The sequence below is a fragment of the Microsporum canis genome, genomic scaffold, assembly GCF_000151145.1.
Source record: "Microsporum canis CBS 113480 supercont1.6 genomic scaffold, whole genome shotgun sequence".
Lineage (NCBI taxonomy): Eukaryota > Fungi > Ascomycota > Eurotiomycetes > Onygenales > Arthrodermataceae > Microsporum > Microsporum canis.
In genome coordinates this window covers 617,191-637,750 of record NW_003299164.1, presented here as the reverse complement: position 1 = coordinate 637,750, position 20,560 = coordinate 617,191, and the positions used below count along the sequence as shown (strand labels likewise).

General features: G+C 49.6%; 7 protein-coding genes across 7 annotated transcripts; 5 read left to right on the top strand and 2 right to left on the bottom strand.

Moving 5' to 3' along the window:
- Position 1: 1 nt before the first annotated feature.
- On the bottom strand, positions 2-1,745 carry MCYG_06372 (acriflavine sensitivity control protein acr-2; the record flags this gene model as incomplete). The annotated part of the gene is made up of 3 exons (XM_002844362.1): positions 2-686; positions 768-1,230; positions 1,289-1,745. 3 exons carry the CDS (start codon positions 1,743-1,745, stop codon positions 2-4), a joined length of 1,605 nt encoding a protein of 534 aa, XP_002844408.1.
- Positions 1,746-2,549: 804 nt separating this feature from the next.
- MCYG_06371 (uncharacterized protein) lies at positions 2,550-3,234 on the top strand (the record flags this gene model as incomplete). The annotated part of the gene is made up of 2 exons (XM_002844361.1): positions 2,550-2,694; positions 2,753-3,234. The coding sequence occupies 2 exons, from the start codon at positions 2,550-2,552 to the stop codon at positions 3,232-3,234; spliced, it is 627 nt and encodes a 208-aa protein (XP_002844407.1).
- Positions 3,235-3,542: 308 nt separating this feature from the next.
- On the bottom strand, positions 3,543-4,693 carry MCYG_06370 (fructose-1,6-bisphosphatase; the record flags this gene model as incomplete). The annotated part of the gene is made up of 2 exons (XM_002844360.1): positions 3,543-4,460; positions 4,535-4,693. 2 exons carry the CDS (start codon positions 4,691-4,693, stop codon positions 3,543-3,545), a joined length of 1,077 nt encoding a protein of 358 aa, XP_002844406.1.
- A 3,481-nt stretch (positions 4,694-8,174) lies between these two features.
- MCYG_06369 (conserved hypothetical protein) lies at positions 8,175-13,360 on the top strand (the record flags this gene model as incomplete). The annotated part of the gene is made up of 5 exons (XM_002844359.1): positions 8,175-8,206; positions 8,262-8,460; positions 8,518-8,638; positions 9,468-9,812; positions 9,891-13,360. The coding sequence occupies 5 exons, from the start codon at positions 8,175-8,177 to the stop codon at positions 13,358-13,360; spliced, it is 4,167 nt and encodes a 1,388-aa protein (XP_002844405.1).
- Positions 13,361-14,348: 988 nt separating this feature from the next.
- Positions 14,349-15,623, top strand: MCYG_06368 (Aha1 family protein; the record flags this gene model as incomplete). Its single annotated transcript, XM_002844358.1, has 4 exons — positions 14,349-14,571; positions 14,689-14,771; positions 14,822-15,534; positions 15,605-15,623. The coding sequence occupies 4 exons, from the start codon at positions 14,349-14,351 to the stop codon at positions 15,621-15,623; spliced, it is 1,038 nt and encodes a 345-aa protein (XP_002844404.1).
- Positions 15,624-16,516: 893 nt separating this feature from the next.
- MCYG_06367 (glucoamylase) lies at positions 16,517-18,602 on the top strand (the record flags this gene model as incomplete). The annotated part of the gene is made up of 5 exons (XM_002844357.1): positions 16,517-16,733; positions 16,786-17,069; positions 17,133-17,229; positions 17,288-17,925; positions 18,003-18,602. The coding sequence occupies 5 exons, from the start codon at positions 16,517-16,519 to the stop codon at positions 18,600-18,602; spliced, it is 1,836 nt and encodes a 611-aa protein (XP_002844403.1).
- A 508-nt stretch (positions 18,603-19,110) lies between these two features.
- Positions 19,111-20,105, top strand: MCYG_06366 (alcohol dehydrogenase zinc-binding domain-containing protein; the record flags this gene model as incomplete). The annotated part of the gene is made up of 2 exons (XM_002844356.1): positions 19,111-19,144; positions 19,267-20,105. The coding sequence occupies 2 exons, from the start codon at positions 19,111-19,113 to the stop codon at positions 20,103-20,105; spliced, it is 873 nt and encodes a 290-aa protein (XP_002844402.1).
- Positions 20,106-20,560: the final 455 nt, after the last annotated feature.

Genomic DNA, 20,560 nt, shown 5'->3' with positions numbered 1-20,560 from the left:
ATCAAACAACAATCCAGTCATTTCCCAAGGCCTTCAGCTTCTGGAGCCATCCACCAGTTGTGTCCGTAGCCAAGTCTTCCATTGACCATATCGTTTTCAGCATCTCGATTGCAGTGTGGACATAGCCCCATGGCAACATCTCCCATAAGGCATGAAGACGCGCCACAATCCAGGCCCGGTGAGTTGGATCGTGAGTTTCAGCACCAGCTATGAAAGTGGGCCAAGAAGTGCCCTTGAGAAGCAGGTTTCCAGGAAGGATAAAAGAAAGATGACCAATGATATCTTCAACAGTGGCCTTGCTGCTGTGTTTATCCATCAAGCGCGCAGAAGGAACAGCCTGGTGAATATAGAGACACACCGCTAATTTATGTGCCGATGCTACATGAACACGGCTTTCGAAATCATTGGTGGATGAAATTCCTTGCACGGAAGCTGCCCAAGCATTGATATCAAAGCCTCTAGCCTTCTCTATGAGGTTGAGAGCCTGCTCTTGCTCAAAAGCCGTCACCTTATCCAGGCTAGACAGATGGGAGGCCGAAAGCATTATCTGTAGGAGAAATGCAGGGCATGACATGTAACTGTTTGCCTCTGCACGCTCGAGCAATGGCAATACATCAAGAAACGGGTAACTTGCGGTCCCCATATTCGGTCTTCGAGCCGAGAAGGTAGAGCCGAGTATGTAATAGCTAGTTTGTTTGACGGTTAAACGTTTTTTTTTCGTTCCTTGTTATTACAAAAGTAGCTCTTGGATAGCAGTCTGAACTTACATGAGGCAATCGGATACGACATGATCGCGCAACGCACTCATCGCGGAGGATAAGTCGGAGCGTCTCGACATGCCAAAGTAATCTATGAGTTTCTGAGCACCCTCCACATGCACCTTCCAGTCATCCTTTCCTGAGCTCACGAGCTCATAGTTGATGGAGAGGAGTATGGCCGTGAGTATCACCTCTGGATCTACTGCATTTATATCATTCATGGCCTTGTTGAGAAGCTGGAGTGTTTTCTGCTTAGCCATCAGTGCATCATGATGAGGATGTTGGCGGGGAAGTCCATTTAACTGGGCCGAGCCTTTCGACTGCACGTTGGAGATATGAATTGCAGAATTCGCAATGATGACGTGAAGCAAGAGTGCATGGTCCCGAATCAGTGGAACAATGCCACGATAAGGGTTGTGCCTGGGAACGTCATATGTTACAAGATCACGGCACATCTGGTCCGTAACTAGAACTAGTAGTCAGCACGATGAATATACGTGAAGCAAAGAGAAAGCCAGGCTATTGTTTACAGTGCGAGATGTAGAATCGGGATGTACGATCGAGATCTTGGAAGAGCGGATCAACCAGGCAGGGGCTTATGGACACCTCGGTTTCGTCGTCGTTGACAGCATCGCTCTCCGACACATTGCTCGGTACAAACCGGTACTTCCGGGGCAGGGAAAGTTCCTGGTGTCCGGGCGTTGCTGAAGCCGTAGCTTGTTCCTGGGCCGGAACCGCAGGCACATCGAACGACTTGCCCATCATCTTCCCACGACTTGCCACGCCTCGGTTCCAGACAAGCAGCTTGCCATACCCAAGGCACTTTTCACCCTTTTTAATGCACTTTTGACAAGACGGCAAGGAACGATCGCATCTGAGTCTTCGGCGTCTGCAATTGTGGCATGGCTTTGCCACTACGGCGCTGGGCGTCACATCATTATTTTTAACCTCCATGAGCGTAGAATTCGCCGTGCCAGTCCCAGCCATAGTGATAGCACGCCAGACAAACACTCTCCCCGGAAAACAAGAGCATAACTTCTGCTAAAAGCCGAAGCGGACGAAGTTGCTGTCATCCTTTGATAAAAAGCGAACTGTCGCTTCTTGTCTTGGCGTTGATTTTAGAGTATGACTAAGCAAGAGCTTACTTCACTCTGTAAAAAGTCGAACACCGACAACAAACATCGAAAGGCGATGCGGGATGCACCTACAATACAGACTTGATAAAACGGTTCCGCAGTCTAGCGCGTTACTCTGGCCAGCTAAGGTCACTCATCATGTTCTGCAACCAACAACAGGGGGTCGAAGGGGGCCGCTGGCCAAAATAGAACAGCCAAAAAAGAACCCTGCGTTTGCTGGTTTGGTCGCACTGCCACCCGCCGCGGCATGGGCCGGAAGGTAAAAATAGGCCACCGATATGCACGCCATAGACGCAGGACGCGATGTCACTGGCCGCAACCCCCTAGCAAATGCGATGTGAATAATGCGGCAGGGTGGGTTGTTTTACTCAGTCCCCTCACTTGTTTAGAGCGGAAGAGGGGAAATCTCATCCCTGGCCTATACATATGCACGGGGGCGTATACTGGTTAGCAAGAGAATTATATACGGGCCATGATCAAGGGTAGGCAGGTTATTGATAGAAGCTTGAGGGGCTCATCGCCATGAGGCTAGGAGATGTCGATGTATAGATAAAGAGAGGTACCGTTCCTCGTCGATGTAGTAGGCAATTGACATCAAACTCCCAGTTATCAGACACTCTCCCATCCATCTCTAGAGTATCACTTCTCCGTTAAGATGCTTTCACAACAGACAACTGTGCTGCTGATTATAGTAGCTGAGGTGTTGAGCTTCCTGGTTCTACTGGGGCTGCTGGTTGTTCTATATCGCATCCTCATCGTTCGATATAAAGAGAAGAAAGAAACAACGCCACGGGATATCGGTACGTCCCGCACGTTAAACAAGAGTTACAGTTGTGTAGATACTAACATCTCAACTAGAAGCATCTCCCATTCCTACTACTACTACAACGTCTCGGACTTCATCACCAGCACTAGCATCCGATAAGGAGCTGCTCCTCCACCCAGCACTGCGAATCAACACAAACGTCAATCCCACTACACCATCGCCTCCAGTGCTTCAGTCCATCACCAGGCCCAGCGCCACTGCAAACCCTTCCAACAAACCAACACATGCTCCTCCAGAGCCATTCCAGTCTGCCAGCGCGCAGCTACAGTATAAATATCTTCTTTCGCGACTACATACCCGGCCCCAGCGCACGGAGGCTGTTCGATCAAACTCGATTCATCGACCACACTCGTCGCAGGTACCTAGACCACTTAGGCCGATACAGACGACTTTACTCCCGCCCAGGACGCCAATGCCAGTCATACGTGAGTCGGTGGCACGGGGCAGTGTGAACGTTGTGTCTCCTTGTTCGGAGGCTGTTCGACCTCCGACTTCGGCTTATCAGATGCTATAAGTTCAGTGATACTCGGTGGTCTACTTTTTTTTCAGATCGTATGGTGCATATAAAAGGCGTTTGATTTCTTGTTAGGGAGTTAGGAATATGGAGGGGGGCAAGAGTGAGATTATAGCATTGCATGAGAATACACGGGTCAGCATTAGAGCATATAATGAACACGATAATCAAATATTTATTTCAATGATTCTTTTTTTCATTATGTTACTTGATAACTAACAGGGTGATAACAATAAAGAAACTCCCTCGCTGTGAAGTATATGTTCCATTTCATCCACTTACATACATATCAAATGCCATGCTAACATTTAGTTAGAACCAGCAGCTTCAAATCGTTTCTGAACATCAATAACCTTCTGGACCTCGTTCTTGCTGCCCATGAAGATTCCACTCCTATCATGAATATGTTCTGGCACCACGTCCAACAATCTCTCCATCTTCGAGTTGATGGCGAGACCACCCGCGTTCTCAAAGATGAGACCCATGGGCGCACACTCGTACAGGATACGAAGCTTGCCCTTGGGGCTCTTCGAGTCGGCAGGGTATGCAAAGATACCTCCGTACAGCAGTGTTCGGTAGGCGTCGGCAACCATGCTACCGATGTATCGCGAGCTGTATGGCTTCTTGCCAGGCTCTGGGTACTTGAGCTCCTCAAAGTACTTCTTGACCCACTCGGGCCAGTACATCGAGTTTCCCTCGTTGACAGAGTAGATGGAGCGACTAGGGGGGATACGCATGTTAGGGTGAGTGAGGATAAATTCACCCAGGGCGTTGTCGAGGGTGAAGCCGTTGACCGTTCCTGTTTTCACGGTCATGACAAGCTGTGCCGAGGCACCGTACATGGTGAAACCAGAGGCGACCTGCTGAGTTCCTGGGAGGAGGATATCCTTGGCTGTGACCGTCTTGCCGGTTCCGAGGATCTCTTCAGGGAGCTGGAAGATACCGAAGATGGTGCCGACAGAGACACCAGCGTCGAGGTTGGAAGATCCGTCAATGGGGTCACAGACGACGGCATAGCGAGCATTAGGGCTCTCATCGAAGATGATGGCCTGCTCTTCTTCTTCAGAGACAAGGAGACGGCACTTTCCCGATCCTCGCATGGCAGCGACGAAGACATCATTGCCAATCACGTCGAGCTTCTTTTGATCGTCACCAGTGGTGTTGGAGGAGCCAGCCAGACCGGTGAGGTTGATCAGGGTGGCACGACGGATGTAGTAGGCGATGGACTTGAAGGAGAATTGGAGAGCATGGCAAAGGAGTCTAAACAAGACGGTCAGAATATATCTATGACATGGCACACTGCAATTGAGTTGGAGGGGAGCTCGTACGTGAAGTCACCAGTAGCTTCTGGGTGTTTGCTCTGCTCCTCGGTCAGGAACCGGGTGAGGGTGATGATGTCGGTGTTGATGTTCTCGTGCCCAACGGCACCAGTGCCGTTACTGTTGCTGCTATCTCCCATGCTGGATAGCCGTGTATGATAGGAAGACGTGAAGAAAGATGGACAACTAGGAATTCACAGGCCGGGAGAGCACTCGAGATGGTTCAAACTGGGAGAAGAGAAACCTGAAGAGCAAAAGCCAGAGGGGTTGGTTAATATTTGCTTTCCCCTCAAAACAAACGCCTGGCCATGAAAACGCCCGAAACGGAAGACGTCACGACAAGTCACTGGACCTCGCAAGGAGAAGAAGCCGCGGGAGTTTTTCTTCCCGTGAACAGCCGCGAGGCCTCAAGTCACTGGTACTTGTTAACAGCGTATAGCTAGCGGTAAACAGAAGTACCTGATACTTCTTCTCTGCCCCTCGAGAATGCCCCTCTCCGGCTTATTTTCGCGAGGTTTCTGCGACCAACGTGACCTTGCTCCCCATTTATATTCGCATGGCCGGAACCTAACTGCAAGGGTTCAGGGGGAAGAAGCGCAAGGAGAGGATGCGAGAGACGACCTTGCTAGCCATCTAATCAAAGAGAAGAAAAGTACATAAGAAGGTTGAAAAAAAAAGAACTCGAAGAAAAGAAAAAAGTCGCTGCAAAGTCGATCAGGATGATGACTCAGCAAGAGATTCTCCGACCGGGATAACTTTGGTGGTAGAGCGGAGTATCTATCTATTTACGGTAAAGGGCCTTGGCGTTGCCTTAACTAGAAAAAGCTTCAAAACTTTTTTACGAGCTTGAATTTTCTCTCGTTCTTTCACTGTGCGATATCAAAACAGCAAAGTAGCTGCAAGCAAGCAGCGAACATTTCAGTCAGGATGACCCGTTGACTAACCATCTCTAGCTCTCTGGACCGCTTCCATGGCTGTTCTTCTGGGTAAGTTGGCCTTGAACAGTGCTGGTTTCCTTTTGTTTTCTTTTTTGTGCTGTGTTCTGTCCTGGGTGATGATTTGTATAACCGCTAAACTAGAGTCTTTGATCTTCTTCGGAAGACATGAAACTCCATAATTGCACACGTCAGTCTGAAGTGTACTTGGCCACTTGCCATTGATTTGAAGACCTCGCGTTCTTTGCTGCTTGATGCTAACGTGTTTTGTCTAGTATTAGGCACAGGCCATTCGATGTAGCTTTCTGAGATGAATAGGTAAGATATCTACTTGAACTTCCCTTCGCTGCCTTACATGATGATTATTTTTATTATAATATACGCTGGAAATACCGACTGAGACCTTCGGGTTGTTGACGTTACTATAAATGGCTGTTTCTGATTCGGCTTTCTCTCTACCATTGACTCTTGCATTATCTGGTTGGATATCAAGCTAACTGTTAGAAGGGCTAAATAGGTCCACCCTAATACATACCTTCCAAGGTATAAGTACCCATGTAAGGCGTCACCGTCTTCTCAACTCGCCTCTCCAAGGACACAGAAGGATGAATGGCACTGGGCTCTGACGGCAAAGCCGGTCATGATAGACATGCCCCATTGCGGCAGGCCTAGAAAACCTCGCCCACTGATCTGTGGCTTATACAAAATGCTGTATACCATGACTTGAATTTTGCCCTAGCTAACTGCATAAACCGCAGGAGTTGCTACTGCATCACTATGACGTAGATTTGTCAGATGGTTAGTTCGCTCTTGCACTATATTCAGCTAGCACTCCCACATTGTGATGACATCTTGATGACGAGTCTTATTCGAATTCTCGATGCAGACACAAATATTTCAAATAACCATTCATGCCAAACTGAACATGTGCCTTTACCATGATATCACCCACATAATGCACTGCATGGCTCATCATACTAACATGATCTGTACATAGGCTGCCACTTTCTAACGGTACGTTTGTGCCTGTTGGCCCACTCTCCACCTTTCCACATGATGAGACAATTACGACACAAAGACAAGCATATGTCCAAGCTAGCTTCGCTAGCAAAGACGAGAATGTCAACTTCCCTGAACACCCGTTCCCGAGCCTATACCAGTTGGAAGCACATGGTGACGGCGGCTAACCGGTGTCTCAGACATGCAGTTGCTTCAACATGACACCGTCGGGCTAAAGTCTGCGCAATGGTACGTGGCTGTCCGTGTATTTTCCCCGTTACATCTTCCATCCTACCCGTTCTATATGATGATTTACTCTTTTATCACGACGGTCAACATAGTCTATACATTGATGACCACAGCCTGTGACAGGGCATTGATCTGACACTACACATTACGCTTTTCTTTTGCATTTCTTGATGTCCGAGGCACTGGGCTAATTTTAATGCAGCATAGGTCCTTCATAGGGTTTCCCACATCATACAGTGAGTAGTTACTGTGCAACATCACCCTGGCTGTGGCCAACGGGGCCTCAATTGGGTCGTGGAATAGGAATGGTAATGCAATATACGAGTAGCTAGTTAGGTGTAAAAACTGGTCGAACGTATATCAATATCAATCTTAATCTAACGAACCATACTTGGTTAATAATAATCAACCAATTATTCTTATCCAGCTCTTCATCCTTATTCTTTACACTTCGATAACCCATGGAAAGTCACATAAAACCTTCCATACAACTTATTTCCATCAACTTCAGCCTCATCTTGACAAACTCCTCTAAAAATCTCATGAGGAGCTCACTCCATACGTAGGCAGCAACGAGATGATTCACCAGTTTCATCGTCTTCCTCTATTGTCTTCCTCTGCACGTCCCACGACGTCCTACCCTGGGCTCACATACTGCTGCACTGTGGCACTCTGCATCCAATCGACCAGTGTATAATGGAGAGGAATATACGGTTAATAACATCCATAGATGTATATGCGGTTGAATAGTAGTATATGATGGCGGTAGTTGATTACTTAGTAGCAAAAGAGAAACAGCTCGAAGTTCTATATTTACTCTTCAGTTACTCCCCAACTAGGACTGTTTCTAGGTGAGCTATGAATGAAAGTATTTTACTATATTTGAGCCACTCGTCGACAGGATATTAATTCTTCCCTAGAGAAGAAGAAGACTGAACACGTTGAAAGAAGAGGGAGAAGATAGAGGTAGAGCCATCCAAGAGGCGTCCGACCGTCTGGACCAGATATAGCTAAAACACTTGCTCGTCTGCGTTGCGAGTTGTCCAGTCCTATTACTAGGAGCAGGTTGAGGCATTGGAATACTCCCAGTCTTTCCTCATAGCTGCTTTTAAATCCTGAACCGTGGGGTTTCCTGGGGGTATGCGAAGTCCAGGTCTATGTCCGTCTGGAATAGAGCCAAAGAGATGGCTCCCACCACTTCGTCTCATAACTGTTCCCGACCTGGCTGGCGGTGCTCAACAGTACACAACCGCCCCCTTGGTCATCTCGGAAGTTCCAAGCTACGATTTTGCTAGGGGGCAGTCTCATGGTCTCTTCTATGGCTTGTCCGTGCCTAACACCGTGATGGAAAGACTCAGGGTAACAGTTATGGGAGGATGTCCAGCAGGGAACGATGCAACAGGTATATAAAGGCCAGAGATGGTCTACGGATTCCGCGATGGATGTGAATATAACTAGGCGAATAGATAAGTAAGAGTGACTCTGCATACACTCTCCGTGTTGGTACTAACTGGTGACTTCACAGCACTACCAAGTCTTATTGGAGCAAAGGCTGCCTCCAGGGTCACCCCGGCCAGAGAGTGTCGGTGGCAGCCAGTGAGGACATCACGTTGGCTGCTTCTCCTCCCACCCAGCGAATGGAGCGATGGGTTAACCGCCCGCCTTGCAGGAAGAGACAAGGAGGGACGCTTCATGCACGCATCGATGCCAGTGCTAAGCTTGCAGTAAGTGTGATTACACAGTCTCGAGGATAACGTGTTGGCTGACATGGTACTCTGTAGTTACGCCGGCACCTACATACAGCAGAGGACGGAGTACGCACCATGATCCCCCAAGGCATCCAGAGCCAGCAAGTCGGTGGGAGCTGGACTACAAGTGATCTCTCGTCTGGAAGAATACTATGTAGGCCATCTTGAGAATATGGAGTAAATTACGTTGCTTTTTCCGTCTCGACCGTCCCTTTGATCGTGGTTATCTTGACTAACGCCCACTTCTTAGCGTTGATTAAGATGCTATTAATATCGCTACTTTATTAATATCGCTGCTTAGCCTGCATCCTGCTGTGTACAAAGCGCTGCTCGACAGGGTCTGGGTTATTTTTAACCCAGCAAGCCGTCGATTCGCTCGTCCTGGACGACTCACAACCTCCAACCACCGAACTTCGTCCTGGCCCCCAAAAAAGGCAGAGAGGAAAAAAAAAATAGCTTCCGCTTCCCTGGCCGTTTTAGACCTGGACAGGCCTTCAGGTTAGCCAATGCATTCGTTCCCGGTGAACCGTCCACGCGCTGGTGGCATCCACGTCGCTCTCGTTGGTGTGATTTTGGCTCTTTTAGGCTGGTGAAGCCAGAAAAAAACGGCGCCGGACAGCGAGTCAACGCACGACATACCCTTGTGCCTTTGTTGGCCCGCGTTGCTGCAACCGCATCTTTGACCTGGTCTGATATCGAGCTTCTGGTATAAGATGAACAGGTGTGGCAAATCCTCATTTAATAATACATCCAACGTCTTCTTTTCCCCCGTCAAGTCCTTCTTCCTCCCCTCCTCCTCTCCTTTCTCTTCTACAGCGGAATTGCGGACTGGGGTTCTGGCGGGCTCAAGAGAGTATCATTCGGGCTGACCTGGTTCTCTTCCCCTTTTTCTCTGCGCTTGTAAAATAGCCCGTTGGATTGGACGCCGGATAGCTTGGAGACATCGTCTTCTCACCATTACATACCGGTACCTCCTCATTCAGCCCCGTTCTCTCTGCCTACACACCCCCCGCGCCGTCGAGAGAATGTTGTCCAGCCTCCTGCTCTCACGACGTCGTTGAGTGGGCTCCAGTTTCCAGGTCCCCCCGGCTTACCCTCTGCCGGCGGCCTCTCGTTCACTCCAGTATCGATGACTTCGCCATACCTCTCATCCGGTATGCTGAGCGGTGTGACGGCTACCACGTCGCCCATGGCCATCTCCGCACGGCCACGGTCCTTTAACTCGCGCTATAATCCACAGGAATGGGGACCCATCTCTGGTGGTACATCGCCCGTTGCCGCAACGGGGATGGTACATCAGGCCTCAGCTTCCTCGACTTCAGTGACAGGTATAACTACTATCTTCGCGTAATATGTATATATCGCAAAAGTTGTTTGGAACATTAACGCGAGGGATCAATGTATAGCTTCTCCTCCGCCGCCTCCGTACTCGCCCCCCAGGGCAACCTTTCGGGGACAGCGACCCCAATCTCCACAGGTTGGCTACCCAGTCGCCAGCAGTCCAAGTCCTATATCTGCGCCTATTCAACAGGCAGCCCCTTCGCAGTCTCGTCAGAGAGAATCTCCAGGGTATCACTATTCCGTTCCCCGCCCCGGCCCATCACCCGTAAGTAGCCATGAGCTTGAACAGTCACACCCTGACCGTCGGGCCTCTTTCATGCCTTCCCGTTCAACGCACCCTCAACCCTCAGTAAACGATGGCTCGTCTCGTCTGCAGAGCCATTATGGAGTGGGTTCTGTGATTGGTAGCACCGAGCCGTCGTCGTCCGGCTCGTCTCAGACCGTTTTACAATCCGTACCCCCAGCATCAAGGAGAGCGGTGTCTACTGGTGACATACCCCAAAACAGAAGATCAAACAGGGCCAGCACGCAGGTAGATGGCCATTCCTCCTCAAGGGTCAGTAGATGGGAGCCTGGGATGCCGCTCCCGCCTCCTCCTCCAGGACCCCCTCCGGCGAACGCTCCACGAAGGACGTCCTTCTCAGCCCAGTCTGCTGTAGAGAGAAACGGCTCATCACAGAGTAGAGAAGAGAGACTGCGATCGGGCTCGGGTTCTGGCTCATCGTCGATAGAACCAAGTCTTCCAACCATACCTGCAACTCCGCTTGGCTGGGTGCCTGACCAGGTTAACGCTTCAGCCGTGCCTGGACGGACATCAGCATCCCCCCATGCGCAGCAAAGGTCGGTGCCTGCCTCTCCAAGCTTGTCCAACGCCGTGCCAAACCCCCGTCATGATGCGCCAACCCAGCCAGCACCGTCTTCCACCAGGGCCCCGAGTCAAAAAGGGATTCGTGAGCGCCGCATCCAAAGCAGGCATAACAGAACTGAAAGCGGCGCTGCTGGACAGGAGTCAAAAGACGAAAGTAACGACATGTCATGGCCTACGGACCTCGTCCTCAATTCCCCTACGTCAGGCGGCCTGGTTCGTCGTCGCACCCACACCAGGGCCACTCCCCGCAGTGCTCGTAGTAATCCAGGAGAGGAGCCTCTACACAGCGCTAAATCAGCCAGCTCGCCTTTCAGCAATAAAATAAATAGCATCAGCTCTCCATACTCTGCCACACCTAGATTGCAAACGTTTCCGCACGAGCCGTTGGCAAACCGGGGTCAAACTCCTCCATTCTCTCCCGGAAGGGAGCAGAAATCGCCAATGCAGCAGCCTGAGTCGCTGAATTTACCTCCTAAAGCCCTACCAACCCCTCCCCCAGCACAACAGCAGGATGCGGCTTTGCTTGGGCTGGAGCCACGGAGTGCGGGCTCGGACAGGCCAATATCACACCTTTTACATCTTCCTGTCGATGTTTCGCCATTGGAAGCACAGCCTCTTGTCCCAAGCAGGATCCCTTCTCGGCGCCCCTCGCCCAAGGCCGCGCCCTATACTCCTATTGATGGCAAATTCATCCAGGACGCTGAACGTCGATATCACGAATACCTTAGGAAAGAGTCAGAAGCAACAAATGCTACCGATGCTCTGCAGGTATTTTGCGGTTTTATAATTGCGGAATCTGGTATCCGTCGTCAGCAGTATGGCTCGGATTGGGGAGACTTGACTTTCGACCCCAAGACGGTTGTTGACAAGTTATTCGACCTCACCAGGAACCCACTGAAGGCTGAAGCCAGGGATAGGTCTGTTGGCCCATCCGAGCCTCCACAGACTCCCTGTAGAACCACCCCCAAGAGACGGCCTTCTGTAATTGAATCCGGCATTGGGAATGGATATAAGCCAGCCTTGTCGCCTATCGCGAGCATGAGTATGAGCAACGAGGAAAGCTCCCGAGGCCGAGCTCCTAGCCGGTGGTGGGAATCCCAGACTGGCAGTGATAGTGGAGATGCCGGTGGTAAAGTGTCGCGCACGAAACGGGAAACAAAGTATATGGGTTTACCGCGAGAAATGCGTGAAGCAATGCAAATGGACCATTTGACCCCGACACAAACTGCCTATGACCAGCAGTATTCTGGTGAACAGAATTCTTTTGCAAACTACGGGCCAGACGAATACCCTCCGGAGAAAGTCAGCTGGAATGAGCCTGATACTCCCCGGCCTCCAGGACCCTCGCGTACGTTATCGGCGATCAATCGTGAAGCTCGGAAGTTGGATATCTCAAGATTAGTTACTCTACCTCCCCCCTACCCAAGGCACTATCCGGGCGTAAATAACAATCACCCGGATATGGCATTTTATCGAACCACAGTCCGGACGATAAGCGATTTGTCTGAGGTCCACACCACCAAAGCGAGTTACGAAAAGAAAATAAAAGCCCTTCGTGAGAAACACCAGAAGGAGTCTCAGGAGGAACTTCGCGGGTTCAGGGCACGGGTGAATCAGGGTATCGAAACTGGCGCAATATCTTATGCCGAAGCAGCCGATGCAGAGGCCGGTCGACAGGCACAGGCAGATGAGAAAGAGCGTGACATAGTTCAGAGCGAGTTTGATATGTATCAGGTCGATGTTCTGGAGCCGATGCAGAGCATCTTGAAGGATAGAATCAAGATTGCCACCGCCTGCATCGATGAGCTGCGAGGGAAACTCTTCGATTCAGCACAGCATCAAACGCCTGACCAGACGCAGGAGGAAGGTGACGAGGAGCCGGAGCTGGTAGAGAAGTTGACACAGCTCAAGTGGCTATTCGAAGGCCGCGAGAACCTGTTTCGCGAGGAGTACGATATCCTGAGTGAGCGCAATGAACACTTCAGGGCCGTGGTATCTCTACCATACCGCCAGGCCAACAATACCGAAAAGCTCACAGAAACTGACAACTTCTTCATCCGTGATGCACAAGATCGAAAACTAGCCTTCGTAGCGGGGACTCTTAAACGCTTCGAGACGTTCATGGACGTCATCGAAGCAAACGTCAGCCGAGGCGTCGAAACTCAACTCTCTGCCTTTTGGGACATCGCTCCCCCCATCGTAACAATCCTGCAGGAAATCCCCCAGAGCCTTGAAGGATTCTCCGTTCGCATTCCACAGAAGGAATATGACGAGAACCCAAGCTATTACCAGTTCCCGCTGCAATACCTTTACTCGCTGGTCACCCATGCCGGAAAATCAACGTACCAGTTCATCGAGTCTCAGACAAACCTCCTCTGCCTCCTGCATGAGATCAAGTTCGGCCTGATGAACGCCAACTGCAAGTTTATGGAGGTCCAGCGGATTATATCCGGTGAGGCAGAGGAGGATGTACGCCTTGAGATGCACGAGTCTCGGTCCGAAGAAGAGAGGATCCTGACTCTGGACCTGAAGGAGAAGGTCGGCATGGTCGAAGGCCAGTGGGCTGAAGCCTTAGGCCAGCAGTTGGATGGCGTCAAGGAACGTGTCCGCCACCGCCTTGCCAGTGAAGGTGGATGGGAAGAAATGGAGCAGATGGAACAAACTTGAAAAAGAGGCTCTATCTGCTCTTTATATCTTCTTTTCCCGTGCCTACCCGGGTATAGTATGCGTGAAGATGCAGTTTCTTTGTTTTATTTTTTTTATATTGCTTCTTCTCTATGTGTTCTTACTCTAATAATGCTTGATACCCATCTACGTTCGCTTGTACATTTTGTTTTTATGGTCTCCGAGTAATTAGCTGGTTTAGAAGAGGCGCTGATGAATATGAAATGGCGTTGATGACTTTATTCGACGAGGTATTCTATGTATAGAATGGATAATCTAGTGCTTACTGCTTCGTTTGCTTTACCCCGTATCCCGTTTGCATCTTCAAGGATAACCCGCTGTCCTTTGCCACCTATATCCTCCCTAATAAAATAATACTAACATTCTCGTCTTCCATCTCGTTTCGCCCCTTAAAACGTCTAGGTCAAGCTTCATCACGTGATGCTTCTAAAACCTTGATAAAACCTCAACTTTTTCTTTCTAGAGCTTTCTAAGACTTCAACCAGGAAGAAAAGAAAAGCAGAAGAAGAAGCAGAAGAGAAAACCGCTTTTGCTCCAAACGTAGTGATATATTTGCTCTTGTTCTCTCTCTCTCTCTCTTCAATCTCTTCAATCCTCGGGCTGGCTGACCACTCACTTCTCGCAGCGTCTGTTTGCCTCTTGACTACCATTGATGTAAGAATTCCCAGCCCCTCGCTTGATATCTATTACCACCATTCATCACAAGTTTTTATGATGATACCCATGAGCTGGCACCAGTCCTAGCAAGATTTGTACTCTGTTTGATGCGGAATGCTTAACCCGGGCTAAGAAAAAGCCCATCTGAAAAAACCCTTTCATCGCCATTTATTTCAATATGTTGCCTTCATTGAGCTGTGTGGCTAATATTTACTGGTGCAAATACAGATAAAAAGGACATTTTAAAGCAGAGCAGCCGTCCTCTATATTTCTTTCGGACTAACCCTCTTTACAGCTCGAATCTATTCTCAAAATGGTTCTCCATAACCCCAACAACTGGCACTGGGTGAATAAGAATGTCACTAGCTGGGCGAAGGCCTATCTAGAGGAGAACCTTGTTGGAATCTCCGCCGAGGAGAATGGTGTGACGGCTAAGATTAATAAACTTGTCCGCATGGATGGCGACGTGGACGTCAGCCAGCGGAAAGGAAAAGTTATAACCCTCTTCGATGTCAAATTACAGCTTGACTATGAAGGTTTGTGGATATGCCTACCTACCCATAACTTGTTCTTCTAGATAGCAATGCATGCATTCATATCGACGTTTGTCATGGTTGAGCTCTGGCTAAAGTGTTTTTCTTTTCTTTTATCAGGAACCACGAGTGAGAAAGAGGATGTCACTGGTTCGATTAAAATCCCCGAGGTTGCGCATGACACTGAGGCAGATGAGTACGTAGTATGTGATCCCTCTTTTGGACGAAGCATTCCCCCCCATGTAGGATATAGCAGTTTTTTGTAACCAAAGACGACTCTCAACAGTTTGACACGAGCATATATTCCGAGACCGCGAAGAAGCAGCCCGTGAAAGACCTTGTTCGCTCGAAGATAGTCCCCCAGCTGCGCGCTGCACTCGTCAAACTCGCCCCGGCTCTGATCAAGGAGCATGGAAAGGACATCCAACATGCCCCTGGCTCCAACCCATCCAGCGGCTTCTCTACGCCTACTACCCTTAAGTCTTCCACTCCCCAGCCAGCTACAAAGGCCGCTGACACGGCAGCCACTACCACTACTACCACTACCACTTCAACTGGCAAATCTTCTGTCAACACCGTTTCCGTAAACGCCTCTGACGAGTTCCGTACCACTGCTGAACAGCTGTATACTACCTTCACCGACCCTGAGCGTCTCGCAGCTTTCACGCGCGGAGCTCCTCGTCGATTCGACGGTGCCAAGGTCGGTGGACAGTTTAGCATATTTGACGGAAACGTCGATGGCGAGTATGTCACTCTTGAGAAACCTGGCCTTATCGTCCAGAAATGGCGACTGGCGCAGTGGCCTGAAGGACACTACAGTACCCAGGAGATCAAGTTTGTTCAAAACGACGTTGACGGCGTCACTGTCTTGAACGTGAGATGGGATGGTGTGCCAGTTGGACAGGAAGATGTCGTTAAACACAATTGGGATGGATACTACGTTCGTAGCATCAAGCAGACTTTTGGGTAAGTTATTCCACTCTCTTCCTTTGCATACCGTTTGATCTGTAATACTAATAACAACATTTGCTTCTAGATTCGGCACAATCCTATGATCAACCGGTGTCTTTTAGTTGTCCTGCTGTTTATCACGTTTCCCACGAGTTGATGTTAAAAGTTAATACATAGAGACACCGGTCTCTCGAACCGGGATCATCAAGCCCTTGTTATTGTTCGTATTCCTTTTCTTGGTGATGGGTCGATCTGCGGGCCCAGCATCTCACTGTTATAGGGGGTTTGATCACATGCATCTGGGGGTGGACTTCTCCTTTCAACGGAGCTACTGTAGAGAGAGTAAACCAGAAAATATATACCTAGATACCGTTTCTCGTTCCAATGAAGCAGCCTTTCTATATATATACCTGGTGCATAGTGCTTGTCTTATATCCCGGCAATTGAAGTATCCCTGCATCTGAATATAAAATTGACACATAGAAACACATCTCGTCTTCCAAACATGTGAATATATGGAGTTCTATGATAATAGTAAACATCTTATACATTAAATGTTTCACTGCATCAAGTAACCATCTGCGTGAAATCAACCCTGTTTCCCCTCAAAAAGCCCATCTTAACGAACCAGAGAACCGCTTTCTGTTCCCTGCCATGACATCGATGCGGAGATAGTGGAACCTAGCGGCCTTGTTCTCTCATACCGTCTCGCGTGATGTTGTCAACTTTTTCTATATGCCCCATATAGGACGACAGATTTTGATCCTGGACTTGGAAACTGGCCTGGAGGAGTTCTTCTTCGCCTCTCGTCATCCTCGTTCCGAGGCATAGGCACGTCTCTATATAAGAGCCAGTAAGGAAGCTGACCCTCGGCGTCGCACAAAACCGGCTTCTCGTTTTTCAGTCTCTTTTTTTCTCTGCGTGGAGGGAGTATATAAAAGTACCGTGGCAGAAGACGTTTGCTGAGTTACAATTGTAGCTCACGAGACACTTCACGATGCGGTTAACTAGTCGATTATGGTCTTCTCTCCTTGTTTTCCCTGCTGTTATAGCATTTCAGGCCAGGTTTCGTACACCTGCGGAGTTCGTCCTCGATACCGTGGACGATGGCACACTGCAGAGCATGCTCGATAACATCGGGCTAAACGGTTCAAATGCATGGGATACGAGACCTGGTCTTGTCATTGCGAGCCCGAGCAGGAGAGATCCAGACTGTGAGGCTTCAAATATGCTTGACATTATCGAATAAGCTGACCCTTCGTATAGACTTCTTCACCTGGACTCGAGACTCTGCCTTGGTGCTCAAGTATATCGTCGATGCCTTCGCTGCGGGAAACACTGGTCTACAAGGGGCGATCCAGGAATACATCTCATCTCAAGCACGCATCCAACTGCTGAACACCCGCTCTGGTGGCCTCTCGAGCGGAGGGCTGGGAGAACCGAAGTACCAAGTGGATGAAACGCCGTATATGGAGGACTGGGGTCGTCCCCAGGCTGATGGACCAGCTCTTAGGGCTACTGCGATGATTGAATATGCGAGATGGCTTCTTGTAAGGATACAAAGTCTCCTAATATAACCAAGTGTCGCATTTCTCACCATTCAACTAATCTAGGCAAACGGATACTATGATGTTGCCAAGTCGATCGTGTGGCCGGTGGTCAAAAATGACCTTTCATATATCAGTGAACGTTGGAATACTTCGGCCTTTGGTATGTTATTCTTCCCTTGCTTGAAGGTATGTATAACTAATGATAAACAATGTAATAGACCTATGGGAAGAGGTCAATGGGCCCTCCTTTTTCACCACCATAGTCCAACACCGTGCTCTTGTGGAAGGCGGTAATATGGCGCGCGCACTTGATGAAACTTGCCCTCACTGTGAGTCCCAGGCACCTCAAGTACTTTGTTATCTGCAGTCATACTGGACCGGAACAGCCGTTCGATCGAACTATGGCCAAGGTCGCTCCGGCCTGGATGTGGCCTCCATTCTCGGTTCCATTCACACATTCGACCCCGAAGGAGAGTGTGACGATACTACCTTCCAGCCTTGCTCTGCACGAGCATTGGCAAACCACAAGGCAGTCACCGATTCTTTCCGGACCATCTACAAAATCAACGGTGGTATCAAGCAGGGCCAAGCAGTGGCTGTTGGAAGGTATCCTGAAGACGTGTACTTTAATGGGAACCCGTGGTATGTGGCCACATATGCGGCAGCCGAGCAGTTGTATGATGCCATTCACCAGTGGAACAAGGTGGGTAAAATCACGGTCACGGAGGTGTCGATGCCTTTCTTCAAAGACATATATCCGCAGGTGCAGATGGGCACACACCAGTCGTCCAGTTCGGAATTCGGTAATATCATTTCTGTCGTGAAGGGTTATGCTGAAGGGTATATCGAGGTCGCGGTAAGTATTCCCTTACCAGATTGTTCTCTCTTCTTCGCCTTTTGGTGTATCCCAAGTATTGACTATCGTGCTGTTAGAAAAAATACACCCCGTGCACGGGGATGCTTTCAGAACAGTTTTCCAGGGATAACGGGCTCCCACTATCTGTATCAGATCTCACCTGGTCTTATGCATCATATCTGACCGTGATGGCCCGACGTAACTCTGTTGTCCCATCTTCCTGGGGCGAAAAGAACGCCCGAGAGCTACCCTCTATCTGCATGCCATCATCCGCAAGAGGCCCTTACCAAGCAGCAACAATAACCTACTGGCCCCCAAACCTTACACCCACGGCAGAACCATCTCCCTGTCCGACTGCTCTGCCGACAAAGAACAACGTCCGCTTCAAGCTGCTCGCTACGACGCAGTTCGGCGAAGACGTCTTCCTGGTCGGGTCTATCAAGGAGCTAGGCTCATGGGACGTCAAAAAGGCTGTCCCTCTTAACTCAGACATTTATGCTGACAACTGCCACCAATGGTATGCCGACGTCGAACTCCCGACTGCCGTGGCATTCGAATATAAGTTCATCCGCAAGAGGGGAGGAGAAGTCGTCTGGGAGCAGGATCCCAACCGGAAGTACACTGTGCCTCAGACATGCGGCGTGTCGGGCTCAACCAAGAGAGACACCTGGCGATAGATAGCCTTTTACCATCAACTATCCTATTCTCTTCCATTACTTATCCTATCGTCTCTTCTTATATCTGCTTTATATACTCCCGACTCCCCGATCTAAAAAAAAAAGTTTCCGTTTCGCCGGTTCGGGATTATGTAATATCCAGCCTATGATGTAATCGCCGATCGAGCCTTCCAAATCTTAACTTTAAACAAGAAAAACAAAACATGAAAATCAACAAAACGAACTTCTAGATTTCTCAGTCTCACTTTGTGTTCCATCACCAAACAACACACCACAAGCACATGGACGCGGCGAGCTCGTATTTGCTTAGCGAGATGATATGGCCAGCCAGCAGGGGCTGATAGTGACTATATAAAAAGACCTCCTCTCCCCCTCTTTTATTCTTTACAGTGATATCTATTGACCATCACTTCACAGGTTTATATACATACTCCTGGACAAGACGACACGACTTGATCTTGGTATACTGAAGACGAAAAGCAAAGAAACGGAGGTTATACCCAAAAATATGGCTTCAGCAGCATCTATACCCCCAACTGGACGTTCAGTCAACCAGGACGTGCCGGCATCGACCTGACGCTACAGACGCGTCCTACGCCCGTCCCCACTTCGACGCGGGCGGAACACCTCATCCGCGTCCACACGACTGCCCTTTGTGCTGGAGAACTGATCTGGCACACGTACGTCACTTTTAAGAAGGAGGAAACGGTTCCGGGACCAGACGTTGCAGGAACAGTGGTGTTGGCGCCTCCTTCCTCACCTTTTCAGCCAGGCGACCAAGTTTACGCTCGCATCCCATATTCTCGCCCCGGAGCTGCCAGAGACCACACTATCGTGCTTACCGGCGAGTTGGCGCGTAAACCGAAGAATTTGAGTTGGGAGGAAGCTGCAGCGGTGCCCCTGTCAGCACTCACAGCCTGGCAAGCACTCTTCGACCAGTCTGGCTTGTGGAGTGGACCGGAGGACGACAGAGCTAAGGGAAAGAGGATTGCTGTTACTGCAGCATCGGGAGCTGTGGGTATGTGGATTCTGCAGATTGCAAAGATAGCTGGGTTCGAGGCGGTTATTGGGACGTGTGGAGACGGGAACGAGGAGTTTGTGCTATCAAAGGGGGCGACCGAGGCAGTCAACTACAAGAAAACCTCATTGACTGAGTGGGCGGCAGAGAAGGAAGGGAGGAAGGTGGATTTGGTGATTGACTGTTTTGGAGGGAAGAGTTTGGTGGATGCTTGGGGTTGTGTGAAAGATGGAGGTGTGCTGATTAGCATGGTTGGATCACCAGAGGAGGCTAAGCCAGCGGGGATGGAGGTGAAGGACGTGAAGAGCCACTTCTTCATCATGGAGCCCAGGGGAGATCAATTGCAGAAGATTACAGGCTTGGTGGAACAGGAAAAGTGTACTCCACTGCTGGACAGCGTTTACCCATTGGAAAAGTTTCAAGAGGCTACCGACAAGGTGGAGAGCAGACGTGCAAGGGGGAAGGTGGTGCTGAAGGTGTTGTGATGGGCTCCATGATGGAGAAGGTGGCAGGGGGTTGGTGGAGGAGATATGGGGTTGAAGAGGAGTGGAAGAGGGTGGTATGAGCCCATCAACAAGTCCAACCCGCGAACGACGAGGCGACGACGATGGTGGCCAGAAAAGGGGGGGTGCGGTGGAAAGGAGGATAAAGGGAAAGGAAGGGTTGGAAAGGGATTGACAAGAAGCAAGTTGATACGGGGAAGAGAAACTTACTGAAAACTTACTGGGATGGATTGTACTTTGAGAACTTTCCAAAGGGATTTACAAGGAGAGGCTGGAAAAGGGGTTGAAGGTTGAGAAGATTGAATTGGAGGGTGGATTAGAGGTTGGGTTGGAAGATGGACTAGGTTGGATTGGCTGGACTGGAGGCTGGACTGGAGGATAGGATGAAAGGAAGCTGCAGGGAAGAGATGATATGAGATGTCATGGTGCATGGCTGT